Source organism: Centruroides sculpturatus, unplaced genomic scaffold, assembly GCF_000671375.1.
Source record: "Centruroides sculpturatus isolate CEXI.00-Female unplaced genomic scaffold, Cexi_2.0 scaffold1460, whole genome shotgun sequence".
Classification (NCBI taxonomy): domain Eukaryota; kingdom Metazoa; phylum Arthropoda; class Arachnida; order Scorpiones; family Buthidae; genus Centruroides; species Centruroides sculpturatus.
The window spans coordinates 135,969-150,668 of NW_019385750.1; the positions used below are offsets into that span (position 1 = coordinate 135,969).

Below are 14,700 nucleotides of genomic sequence, written 5' to 3' on the forward strand. Positions count from 1 at the left end.
ACAACAACGCTTGGCGGGGTCTGCTAGTTCACAATAAAATGAGAAAGGCTGTAGGTGTATTATAAAAACATTTGTTTAAAGTTATAAAACAATATTTCAATTATCGCCTTTTGCTTCAGTTATGAATTTCGATTAAATTTCTGTTACGTGCCGTCCATTAATTACGTGTACACTTTTGAATCAGTTTTGACCCCCTTCTTCCTTATTGTGTACAACGATATATCTTTGTCAAATCCCCCTCCTATTTTATTACGCGTACAATATTTCACGGACCCTCTGATATTGAAGAAATGACTTTAAAAAATCGTTTATTCACACGACTAGTAACATAAATAGGTTTATAAAATCAAATTCGTATGCCACTAACAGTGGCGGCCTTAGGGGGTGGCGAGCAGGGCAATCGCCCGGGGCCTCGCTCTTGGAGGGGCCTCGCGCAACAACCAAGTAGAAAAAAGTTGATATTTAAAACTTTTTATTTTATCCTTGGCTATTAGTTATAACAATAAAATAAATTTAATTTATAGTACAGTATATATTAATATTAATAAGTGCCTACTATTTCAATTTATATACTTTGCACAAAGGACAAGGGCCTCGCAAAGACCTGCCGCCCAGAGTCTTGCAATGGATAAGGCCGCCGCTGATAATAGGAAACACAAACCTCTCCTAGTTGAATAGAGTGTCATCAATCAATAACAATTAATAAACATTTACATTAATTTCACTCGAATTTTAGAGCGAGAAACAAAGACAGACACAAGAAAACTCAGTTCGTGTTGTAGCAAGTGCACACCCAAGGTTAAATACCTCTGAGATACGAAGGGTAAATGAATACGAATTCTGAAATATTACTGACTTAATTAAAACTATTATAACGTTTTAAAGTTTAAAGATATTTATTATCAATAAGTCGGAACAGAATGAAAATTTATTTTTCGTGTATTTTTACAATACAATTATATGGTTTGACACAATTCTTATATTAATATAAAGAAATTGCTTTTTGCCCTTAAGCCTGTCTCCTCTAAACCCATTTATTGCTCAATGATCACACCTTTATAATAGTTCCTTTGTCTTGTATAATTTTAAGTACCTCACCTTTTTTATAGCCTATACGTATACCAACTGAAGAGGGACTATTCCGATAGTCCGAAATGCATTTTGGTTATTTCATGTCAATTGTTAATTTAATCGTTTTTAATATACACCCCTTCTCGGTTTATTAAAATGTATTCCATTGATACCTGGGTGTTTGTGCTTATTATCACTGGTGTGATAAGTCCTTATTCCTACCTCACATTAGTAGGTTTTTAATTAATTTAACAATTCTTATACCTTCGCTTGTTATATGCATTACAAGCAGGGCTGTAGATTCAGAGTCGGAGCCGTGGAGTTTTGGTGTTTTATACAGAGTCGGAATCGTAAAAAACCCTCGACTTCTACTCCTTTTTATTTTCCCAACTTATTATGTATATAAAAAACGAAAAAGTATTTGAATCGTGTCACATTTGTATCTTCGAGTTATTTGAAAATTTTGTTAATAAATTAGCATACACAATTGTTAATACATAATGAAATGGTCATTGAGTTGATTGGTGTAAGTTTAAATTTTATGATGTTGTGCCATAATTTCTTCCAATTCAAGTTTCAAGTTTGGATTATCCTTTCTTTGTAAGTACAGTTTTCTTCCGACACTATCTGGAATGCTTTTGATAACAATAATTATGAAAAGAAAGAAAGCCAGGTAGGCTACAATAAACCTCCACTGTGTAAAGTGATGCATGTTTCAACTTCGATGGTACAGAAAAGTGCTTCGAGTTTGAATAATTGTCTTTTTTTTTCAAATCGTGATAAAAGAAAAATACATCTAAGAACTGTAGCCATAACGTAAAAGTTATTGTCAAAATTATTGTGGCAATTCCTGTGTAATTAACGATAGAAAACATCTGATTTTGACGAAAGTAATTTAAGTTTTTTAGTTTTATTTTTGTATTTAATTTCACTCTTCTAACGATGCTAAATATTACGGCAAAAATATCGACAAATATTTTGACAAAAATGTCGTTGTCGACAATAGAATACCAGGATATACAGGGCGTTTTACTCGACACACACTGTTGAAAACTTATAAATTTAGGTCAAATATCTGATTAAGTCTGCATTTTGTTTTTTTTTTTTCGGATAATTGTATTAATTTTTGCGACGTAACAACGTTATGTTAATTTAATATAACAACGTTAAATTTTTATTCTTAATTAAACGTCGACAGTGTAGAGACATAGAAGAAGTCATGTGTCATATCTCCAGTGTAATCAGACTTAAAGAATATTTTATGCGTTATTAGCATTAACAATCTTATAATCGAAATGGGTTAATAATAGTAATAATAAGCTTACAGTTGAAATTTCGTACACATTAATCCGATTTTAAATTCTAATAAACCGCATTCTACCATGTGTTTCTCATTTAATATACTACATTAATTTCGTTCTAAATGTGCTCACTTTGATTATTTAAATTTTAATTGAGAAATTTACACTTGATATATTGAGTTAGGTGAAAATATCTCAATTTACCTTAATTCTTCTGGTTATCCGAAAGGAAGAGAAGAAAAAGCAGTGATAGAAATTAACGCTTGACCTCTATAGCAATAGAAGATAAAACAGAAAGCAGATTATATAATTGAATCTCCCGTTAAATATTTACTTTTTACTTTATAATTTGTTTTAGTTTCATCTTATTTCTTCACAAATCCTCTTTTTACAATAATAATTTTTACGATAAAACGTCAAAATTAAATACAAATTAAGTAATCATTCGAAAATTATTTATTTTTGATTAATCATTACATATAAAGCAAAAAACAGAAAGTTTCCAAAAACATGTTATAACGTTTAAAAACTACTTATTTATTTAAAATTGATTTAATAAAGAATTCAACATTTAATATTACAATAAGTGATTGATTATATTTTGCATACTTTGTTGGGCTGCAAGTTGAAAAAACTTGTAGACCTATAAATTCTCACAGTGGTCCGTCTGTGTGTCTGTCTCGTTCTTAATATCGAGAACGGATTTAGATGAATGTCGAGACCAGATAATATGAAAAGCTTACAAGCACGAGGCCCGTATTAACTGTTATCGAACTTTCGGTGCAAATCGGTAAAATCACCTTATATCAATTATAAGCTTTTTCCCTGAAAGCGGTTAATATATGACCGGCACGACTCCTTTGTTAAATGAAAAGTATGATGTACAGGAGGAAGCTACAACTACTTTCAGGTGGACATCATATATGTTTAATTATATTTTTAATTTATTTAATTTAACATATATACTTTCCACTGAAATTTATAATGTTTTAGTCTGTACATCATACTTTTTCTGTGAGCAATAGAGTTGTGCCGATCATGTATCTAACTCCTTTCGGGGACAAATTTTAAATTGAAATAACGTGACTTCCGGTGCAAACCGGACGTTTGCAAATAGTTAAACGGGGCCTTTTCCCCCTAAGATTACGATATCTTGTCACGACTTTCATCTATCGTATTCCGTTCTCGACATTAAGGAAATATAGATACACACGCGGAGAACAGTGGAAATTTATGGATCTACAGTGTTTTTCAAATTGCAGCCTAATTATTACAGACAAAATGACAGATACAAAATCTAAAATTTTCTACCTATTGTCCTGTATAATATATTTACTATAAAAAGGAGTATTGTATTTAAATAGTTTCGACATATTTCACACAGAAAATCCTATTGTAAAAAATGACTTCGCACGTGAAGTTTTAAAGTAATAAACGAACAGAATTTCTGACCACAAACATTGCATTTCTTAACNGATTATATTTTGCATACTTTGTTGGGCTGCAAGTTGAAAAAACTTGTAGACCTATAAATTCTCACAGTGGTCCGTCTGTGTGTCTGTCTCGTTCTTAATATCGAGAACGGATTTAGATGAATGTCGAGACCAGATAATATGAAAAGCTTACAAGCACGAGGCCCGTATTAACTGTTATCGAACTTTCGGTGCAAATCGGTAAAATCACCTTATATCAATTATAAGCTTTTTCCCTGAAAGCGGTTAATATATGACCGGCACGACTCCTTTGTTAAATGAAAAGTATGATGTACAGGAGGAAGCTACAACTACTTTCAGGTGGACATCATATATGTTTAATTATATTTTTAATTTATTTAATTTAACATATATACTTTCCACTGAAATTTATAATGTTTTAGTCTGTACATCATACTTTTTCTGTGAGCAATAGAGTTGTGCCGATCATGTATCTAACTCCTTTCGGGGACAAATTTTAAATTGAAATAACGTGACTTCCGGTGCAAACCGGACGTTTGCAAATAGTTAAACGGGGCCTTTTCCCCCTAAGATTACGATATCTTGTCACGACTTTCATCTATCGTATTCCGTTCTCGACATTAAGGAAATATAGATACACACGCGGAGAACAGTGGAAATTTATGGATCTACAGTGTTTTTCAAATTGCAGCCTAATTATTACAGACAAAATGACAGATACAAAATCTAAAATTTTCTACCTATTGTCCTGTATAATATATTTACTATAAAAAGGAGTATTGTATTTAAATAGTTTCGACATATTTCACACAGAAAATCCTATTGTAAAAAATGACTTCGCACGTGAAGTTTTAAAGTAATAAACGAACAGAATTTCTGACCACAAACATTACATTTCTTAACGCTTAAATCGGTGTTTCTTTTTAGATATTTATTTAAAACAGACCGTGTGCGTAACACCTTATAGCAAATTTTGCATTTATACATTCCTCCTGGTGGATGAGCAGTCTTTTTATGAGTTTGGAATTCGACTTTTTACGTAAATTTCATCTTACAAACGTCACAACAGAAGTGTATTTGATCCTTGTAAGCGAGTAGATGCTGCTCTAAAGCAAAACTATTTCTAAGTCTGTTTACATTATTACAGATATTACATTGTTAAGCTAATTGTTGGGAGTGTATTTCTGCACAAAATTGTATATGCAATTTCAGTTTAGCTTTTGTTCTAAATCTGCTTTTACAATGGAGGCAAAGATGTTTTTTATGATGAACAGGTTGGTGCTGAATCAAGTGTGATTTATCGTAAAAACGTTTCTTACATACCTCACAGACGAAACGAAGATTGTCTTTATTGTGAAAACTTTGGTGACGTTTCAACCGAAAACTTGATATGAAACGTCTGTTACACACCTCACAAACAAACGGTTTTATGTCAAAATGAATTCTTTGATGAACGTTTAAAGCGTATTTAGACGCTAACTCCTTTTTACAGATATTACATTTTTGAATATGGATTTTCTGATGAGTTTTTAGCATATTTTTAGTTTCGAATGACCTACTACAATAACAGCAAACAAACATATTCTGATGTTGAGCAATGCGATGTCTGTCAACACTACTTTTGCATGTAAATCCTGTTTTACATATGTCACAAAAATATTTATCACGTTTATCTTCGTGGGTTCTTGCATGCTTTCTCAAATAGCGTTCTGTTTTAAAATACTTGTTACATATCTGACAAGAATGATTTAAGTCTTTATTATGAATCATTTTATGAACTGTCAAAGAGCGTTTTGTTTTAAAACTTTTGTTACAAACCTGGCAAGAATACTTATATTGATCACTGTGAGTTTTACGATGACTTTTTAACTGGCCATTTGTTCTAAAGCCCTTTTCACATACATCGCATTTGAAAGGTCGATCTACACTATGAGTACGTTGGTGTTTTCTCAGTTTTGATTTAGTTTGAAAGTTTTTTTTACATATCTTACAACAATGAGATACTTGGTGATGTGTTTTGTTATGCCTCTCTAAATTGCCCTTTGATATAAGTAGCTTATCGCAGATGTCACATCGAAAGTGTTTGCTCTTAGATACTTTACGTTCATTTGATGATGATGATGGCAAACGAAGTTTACAATGATCAATTTCGCTTTGTTTTTCACTGTTGTGTTCTTTCCTGTGTCTTCTCAATAGAAATTGCCAGGAAAATTTCTGATTGCAAGTTGTGCAGCAAAATGGTTTTTTTCCGATATGAAAGTTCAAATGCGCTTGTAGTATTTCCTTGTTTACAAAAGTCTGTTTACATAAATCACATTTGTGATTTTGTTTACAATGAGATGAACGCGTTACTCTGAGATATTTCCTTTTAATATCTCTTTGGATTTTGTTGTATTTTCTAATTGAAAGAACGAATTTCGTCNTCACATACATCGCATTTGAAAGGTCGATCTACACTATGAGTACGTTGGTGATTTCTCAATTTTGATTTAGTTTGAAATTCTTTTTTACATATCTTACAACAATGAGATACTTGGTGATGTGTTTTGTTATGCCTCTCTAAATTGCCCTTTGATATAAGTAGCGTATCGCAGATGTCACATCGAAAGTGTTTCCTCTTAGATACTTTACGTTCTTTTGATGATGATGGAAAACGAAGTTTACAATGATCAATTTCGCTTTGTTTTTTACTGTTGTGTTCTTTCGTGTGTCTTCTCAATAGAAATTGCCAGGAAAATTTCTGATTGCAGGTTGTGCAGCTAAATGGTTTTTTTCCAATATGAAAGTTTAAATGCGCTTGTAGTATTTCCTTGTTTACAAAAGTCTGTTTACATAAATCACATTTGTGATTTTGTTTACAGTGAGATGAACGTGTTACTCTGAAATATTTCCTCTTAATATCTCTTTGGATTTTGTTGTATTTTCTAATTGAAGGAACGAATTTCGTCTTCTTTCTATTACACTTATTCTGCTTTTGTGCTTTCGAGTTATGTTGAATATCGTATTCTTTACTTTCTTCTTCCTCCTTAACTGAAATTTGAAAGTTAAATACAATAACTACTTTTCTTTAAATTAAGTACTTATTGTGTTTACATAATTTGACAGATAATAAACAATTTGAATATTTAAATTTACTTAATATTATAATGTCACATAGCTCTAATACTATATGTAAAATCTGATTTTCACAAAAACATTTAACAAATAAACTTGTAACATAGTTACTTACTTCGTACGTTCGTGTCATTCCTGTTAAAATTTCTATCGGGAATGAAGGATTCGTTCTTGAATGCCTAAAAAAATTTAGAAACAACAGAAAAGAATATGTTATATATGAAAATAAATATGTAACTTATAAATGTGTTGTTTTTCATTAGAAAAGTGCATAAAAACTAAATTATTTCTTACATGTTTTGTATACATTATTAATATTTTTTCGTTTCGTTTTGGCTTACGAATGTATATGGCAATGCGACATGTGGGTAATCTGCTGAAGGGGGATCTTCTCGAAAGCGTAGTACTTTCTATGGGAAACTAGTTTTTATTTACGTGCTACAAACGTGAAGAAACTCGAACAACTCTACTTGGCCAGCTCAATGACAAGAAACGAACTCACAACCAACGGTTGTTTAGGGGTTTTATTCACTGGGCCACTTATTAGGCTATACCGGCGGTTTACAACTCAATAAAAATTTCGGTTCCACAATAAAATGTGTTGAGAGTAGTGGTGTATGAATGTACCAATGAAGATTCGGGATATGAGGTGTAATTGTTGTAGTCTCGGATAATGGAAACCATAAAAAAATAGTAAAACATAAACTACATTTAGAAAATCATTTAAAAAACTATAACCTTAAAACGGATTCAACACAAATAAAAATACAATCGTTAAATCTGTATATATTAAAAGCGAAATGTTCTTACACTCTTGTACAGTACATAACATAAATTTAAAATGGAATTTAATTTACAATTTAAAAGTTCCAAAACAACTTTTAAAGGGTTTTTAAAAACATTCTTTTAATTTTCAATTCATTTGATTTCAGTTTTAATTAGTTAATTTTGATTTAATTTTCCATTTTATTTTTTTTTGTAAACATTTCAACGAATTAAATTCTTTAATTCGTTAAAATCTGCAGTGTTCCAACATTTTTATTGAGGATTAAAGGACAATTTAATAAATTATACAATTATTTTTTTCAAAAAATTAACAATTTTGTCAAGTATACAACCGAATTTTCAAAGTGGTAAAGGAATTTCGAAAATTTTCTTCTTAGTGTAAGGTACATTCTCGTGACGTACTCTAACTGTGTATCAAATTTTAGCTTTCAACTCCTAACCGTTTGGGCATTTATTATTATTATTATCAACTCATCTCGATTATATTATATTATATAAAGAAGAAAATGTGTAAAATAAAAGCGAAGCGAATGAAAATAAAGAGCTTGAGAGTGAGACTTGAACACACGTGTTATAATTTCTTTTTTATTTTTAAACGTCAGACAGGAAATTTTGAATATTGATTCTGGCGCTCGTAAAACGAATAAAAATAGAAAAAAATGAATTGGGCAAAAACAAGACGTTGTAACGAGAGAAAATTCTTACATGGCATGAGAGAAAACATATCAAAGATCGTCCTTTCTCGCTACTCGATCTGATCTAATTTCACTTAGAAACAGAAAAGTAACCAATCAGGAAAGAACACACTTCATATCAGTCTGTAAGCATTCACCGCGTGACCTGCTGCTCTGTTTTAGGCTCGACAAAGCCCTGGATGAGTCTCAACTAAACAGTCAAAGTTTTACCCCTCGGACTTCTATCGTGGACAAAAAAGCAGAAAGTGACGTAAATCATTAAATTTCTACTGTTGTTAAATAGAAATTACATCTAAATTTACAGTATAATTGTATAAAATTGGTATAAAACCTCCCGTTTTAATAATTCACAGAAAGTAATACGCAGATTTCACTTATAAAATGTGTAAAATGTTTCCAACTTTCTATCACTTACCTTCGAGTCTACGTATTGGACTGGAAGATAAACTTGTTTACAATCTTCAGTCTTCACTTTAAAATTCAACCTTTTCAGAACAACTTTACATTCTGATTTTATATATTTGGTATTATAATTCTCTTCTTTTATTTCCTCTTTCTTACAATCTGTATTGGAATTTACAAAGTATTTTTATTATAAAAAATTCTAAGCAAAGATATTGAAATAAATAAATAATTAATTAATTAAAACTGAGATTAGTTTTAATAATTTAAAATGTCAAAACGTTTAATTTTGAGCTAAGAATGAGTTGTTTACAAAATTATAAACGTTAATAATAAATAAAATCTTTACTAATTCCTACCCTACATGACACACCACACCCTTTATTTCCCCGCTTCTCGACCTTTAAAGTAATTTAATTAACGTTCTGAAACCTCCAAAATCATATTAATAATACTGAGTAAAACATACGTTAAAAATTACCTTTGAATTAAGTAGAAATTTTCATAAATAGTAAAAACTTATTAAAGTTTGCTGAAAACTTCATACAACAACAACAACAACAGACCAAAAAAAAAATGCTTTGAATTGTGTTGAAAATTAAAAAAAAAAATAACTTGATGAAACTTCTAACTTAAAAGGTAAGTTTTGTGTTTTAAATAAAACATAATACAAAATATTATTGTAAATTATTATAATAAGATTTTAAACAGCAAAGATGGACAATGCTCCGATCAGTCGATCTGGTTCTTATTTAACTAATGAAAAGTCCTGTTACCGAGAATGCCCTTTCTCATTTAATTCATTTGAGTGAAATCGTGTTTAATGCATTTAAGAGAAAACAGATGTTATGTGTTTTTTCACCTATATCCTGGAAGATTTCTAGTTCGTTTTCGAGATTGTAGTAATTCTTTTGCTCTCTAGTATTCTTCATTTGTCTTCCTCAACTGTTTTAATAGAAACATCGATCTTATGGCCCACTAATTCGGCAGTTCATTTGTCTTTAATAATCAGGTTTATGAAGAAAAACTTCGTACTCTTAATAAATTGTAAACCTAATATAACCTATAAATTCTTTTTGTCGCCCGTTAGGCTGTCTTTCCTTAATCGCGAGAACGTAATCAGATAGAGTTAAAAGCTAAGCGTTAAGCGTTATGCTTTTTGTAATAATTAAAATTATTTTAAAAAAAAGCATTTCATGAATTTTGAATTGAGCAGGAATAATTTATATATAACGTATTGAGAAATTATAAGTCAATGGGAAGAAGATAAATAAGAACATCTTCCACTTCCGGAGTTAAACGTCGAAATGACTATATGAAAGAATAAACTAAATTTTTAATTAAAACATAACATTCAATTAAAACAAATTTAATTCTACCATATTACTATCTTATTTAATTTTGTATAACAATTAAATTGGGATTCCCTCTGTTCTAAGATTCTGATAATCTTAGCTCTATCAAGACCAAATATGTATAATATTAAAATATATTTAATTTCATATACAGTACATTTTATATAAAATATTTGCTAAGGATATTAAGTGCTATCAACTTAACATTTACATAAATATAAATTTATTTATATTTATGTTCGAACTATTCTTCTATAGTTTTAAAAGTATGAAGCTTCTTACCTGTTTCACTATTATAACAAGAATTATTCCAAACATTCGAGCCGTTTGTGTTATTGATTGAAATAGAATTTTCATAAGTATTTACCTGAAACGATAGAATTATTATGTTACATTATCACACAAAATAAATTTTACAAAAGAATAAATAAAAAATTATTTAAAGTGAAACATAAAATTCCGTTTAATCAATAAATTTCTTTAAAATAATTGTATCTTGTTTGCATTTTTTTTAATTGTTTTATTATAAGAATTCGTTTACTTAATTAAAATCTGGACCATCTTCATACCAAATAAACACGTAAAAATGACAGTTTTTGAGTTACTAAACCTCAGAATACATCATCTCACTTTCTCTAGTTATAAAATATCGAATTATTTCTCTGTTAGAAACACATTTCTTTACCCAAAAAGATCGAAAATAAAAAAATTTAAATAAAATCTTTGTAAATTATTCTTTCATACCATTTCTATGATATAAAACATACAAAATATAAGTATTTTAGTTGACTGGAGAGGGCAAAGCCCGAAACGAGTACAAAACGATGTACCGTATCGACTCAACTAATAAAGGAATTTGATGGAAAACTTGCCACGTGTCTTTGGAATAAAACACAATACTAGTGTTTACTACGCCACATACAAAATATACTCGTTCTTATTTAACTAATTATATCTTTTGTTATTTGTTAATAGAATAAGCTCAGCTTTGTCTTACAAGTAATGTGATATTAAGGGACTGCCCATAAGTTACGTCCACACTTTTCTTGAAATTTTTACGTTTCTTCCGCCATTGTCCCAGTTTGTCAAACATTCCGTGATTTACACAGCTTTAAATTCATTTAAAATAATAAAATTTTGAAATAATTTAGAAAGAATGTCCAATAAAACTCTCCCCCTCATAAAGCTTCATCATCTTATCAATGATAGTGTGAGATCAGCCGGGGGTACTCTAATTCGTTAGTACCACTTAATCGGCACCCAGTTGGTAAAACTAGTTCTCCAGGTTTCAGATCGAGAGATCCGATCCTAATCTATTTCATAGGAGAGCGTAAACAAAGATGATCTGAACGTGAAGTTCAGACGTTCGTCAGGTTCCCGACACCAGTTAATCGAACTTATTATACGCGGATTAACACGCGTATGCGATCTGATTCGGACACCCAATTAAGAGACATTTTTGTATAATAAACAGAAGTATAATTTAATAAATCTCAAACAAACGAATACAAATAACCAAATACAACGATTATACGACAAGCTAAAGACTAGGACTGAATCTATGCTAATGCGAGTTCGAGAGAGAGAGCTCACAATGATTCTAAACATACGACCTGTTAGTTGTCGTCTTCTTCGTTTCTGTAGATATACACCTTGTAAATAGAGTTCATATTACTATCGTATGGGAGATCAATTCGTGCACAAAATATAAAAATATCACTTCTTCTAAGTGTAGACTCGGGACTTAGTCTATCGGACTCCGTTATGGGCGTTGGCCATCAGGAGGGAACGTATGTGTGGAGTTTGTATGCTTCGGATCTGTCAAAGAACTTGTCGCTGAACTCTCCGAATTCTGACTAATTTCTCCTTTTATTTCAAAATTTCGTCCAATCATCGTTCAGTAACTCTTTCGTGAGAACGGATGAAAGGGGGATGAATGAGGGGTAACCATTTCCCATCTGAGCGAGATTTTTAACGGATAAGGGAAAAACAGCGGATGTTCTCTTCTGTGGAAAGGAAGTGTCATCTGTCATCTATTTTTCCCACGTCTAAAACACCATTTTTCTCACCAAAAACGAAGTATTATTTTGTCGATAATTTAAACATATTAATAAAATTATTAACTTAGACCCAGGGCCTTTCGGATCTCACATTACTCCCTTATCTTCAAAAATCGCACTACATTTAAAGAAGGCGTGATTTTTCACTGCAATACATAAGTTCGAATTGCTCTTTCTCTTTCTCAAAATGGCGTTATACATATTAATAAAATCATGAAAGTAGACAATAATTCAAATTAAATTCAAAATTGGAATACATGGAAATAATATAATAAACAATTCATTAGATTGATAATATTACTAAAATAAACACAATGAACACAGGTGTCTTCGTCTGAAATTGACGGTAAAAGTGAACATAGTTCTGTCACTGGTTTCGAATGCACTTCTCTGTTGCTGAGAGTCTCTATGGCAGCACTTCTGTTGGCTGACTTCTTATAGTTGTAACAAAGTTCAGGTATTTTAGAAGATCATGTGATGTCTTCTTGTTTCAAAAAGCACCTGCTAAAAGTTCAAAGTTTACTTTGCAGTTGATATAATGTGTCTTCTTCCTGTATGTTGACACACTTCTTTTCTGCTAAAATTTAATTCAGCATAACCACAAAAGTTCAGGTGGTTGAGTTCACTAAATATTTTATGACTCCAGGGTCATTTAAATCCGTCTGGGCACAGTTTCTTTTCACCAAAGTATTGTTCATTTTAAAGGCAGTATGTTTAACAAATACATATCTCTAATAAAGTCTCTCTCTCTCTTAATACTACTCTAAGTCTTATATCTAGACTATTCTATATAATATTATGTCTATTCTAATCAATCACTTTAGTTTATCAATTTGAGTGGGGTGTACATTCCTTTAAATAAGCTTTNATACATATCTCTAATAAAGTCTCTCTCTCTCTTAATACTACTCTAAGTCTTATATCTAGACTATTCTATATAATATTATGTCTATTCTAATCAATCACTTTAGTTTATCAATTTGAGTGGGGTGTACATTCCTTTAAATAAGCTTTTTGTTATTATTAGAAAAGGTACTTACAAACTAAAGATATATGTAACTAAAATCGATCATTTTATAATCAAAAATTTTCAATCAAGAATGAAATGATCATCTCAAAAAGCAAATGTGAATTAAAGTCGATATGTTCGAACAAAATGCTTCTTTATCTGAGTTGAGCTTGAAGCTTGTTCAGTTGAGCTTGCAACAGGTTCGACTATTTCCGTTTCTTCTTCTTCTGCATTATTTCTTTGGGGAATTTCTTGAAGTGGAATGTCCTGTGGTGACAGTTCCTTGATCCTCTTCTCAAATCTTCGTTTCCAACAAAGATGCTTGAGTATATAATATGTGCAGATAGGTAGAATTAATATTCTTATACTTCCAAGGATAATCCATATGTATGTGATTGGAATTGTTGGGGTGTTTGATATAAAGAGATCTTCATTTTCTTTCAAAAATCTATCCAAATCTTTCTTCATTTGCTCGTATGATTTTTCTGCTACCTTAATGTCGTCATTGTTTTGCTTCTTAGAAATCTCCTTATTCCTCTTTGGATTTTCTGTAGTATTTATACTCTCTTGCAATTTCTCTAACTTCATTTTGGAAAATTATTGTTTCTATCGGAGGTATAATAAACTTAGGACTGCTTCCTGTGTGAACAGTTGATCTCATGTGAAAATGTGAAGTGAGGATAATTCCAGGTAAGTATCCTATACATGTATTTGGTAATCTTATGATTCCAACATTATTCAATTTACTTATATTAGAAGGTGATGAATGCCAATTATGTTTAGCAGAACACTTCACTGCTAATACTAATGTAGAGGGTGTAGAAAATACCCATGTTCCTTGCTTGTCTATTCTTCTAAAAATTGGATANTATTTGGTAATCTTATGATTCCAACATTATTCAATTTACTTATATTAGAAGGTGATGAATGCCAATTATGTTTAGCAGAACACTTCACTGCTAATACTAATGTAGAGGGTGTAGAAAATACCCATGTTCCTTGATTGTCTATTCTTCTAAAAATTGGATAAAAATCCTTTATGATTTCTTTGGAACATAGTTCTGTTACCTTCTGATCATTTCCGATGTATAACGAATATTCGCAGCTCTGATGTGGAGCTCGAAATATCGGAACGTACGGTGAACAAACAGCAGACTGTGATATTTGGCAAACAGCCAATTCGTGATGACGTAACAACATGTACGATTGACGATCCATTGACAATGCTAAAATGGGATATTCAGTCTTAAAATATGCATAAGCTTTCAATACAGGAATATATGTAGGTAATCCCAAAATTTCGTAAGCATCGAAATATCCACTAGGCGTTTTCAATGGCATTTTTGCGAAAATTCTTAATTTTCCTGGAAGTGCGATAGCAACTGTAGTAATCCACTGGTAAAATTTAAAGAGAGTGTCAGCTTTGACTTGCTCTATCAATGAATAACCTTCC

At 30.9% G+C, this 14,700-nt stretch overlaps 1 protein-coding gene across 1 annotated transcript in view; it reads right to left on the minus strand.

Annotated features, from left to right (window-relative positions):
- Positions 1–4,756: 4,756 nt before the first annotated feature.
- LOC111641773 (zinc finger protein 62-like) overlaps positions 4,757–14,700 on the minus strand; it is an 18,166-nt gene continuing 8,222 nt past the window's right edge. Inside the window, exons 3-7 of the mRNA XM_023387991.1 lie at positions 10,461–10,545; positions 8,837–8,985; positions 7,056–7,119; positions 6,769–6,856; positions 4,757–6,242 (exon numbers count right to left, since the gene is read on the minus strand). Of these exons, the coding sequence (XP_023243759.1) occupies positions 4,985–6,242; positions 6,769–6,856; positions 7,056–7,119; positions 8,837–8,985; positions 10,461–10,545 (1,644 nt within the window). The 3' untranslated portion in view covers positions 4,757–4,984. The remainder of the gene's footprint in view (positions 6,243–6,768; positions 6,857–7,055; positions 7,120–8,836; positions 8,986–10,460; positions 10,546–14,700) is intronic.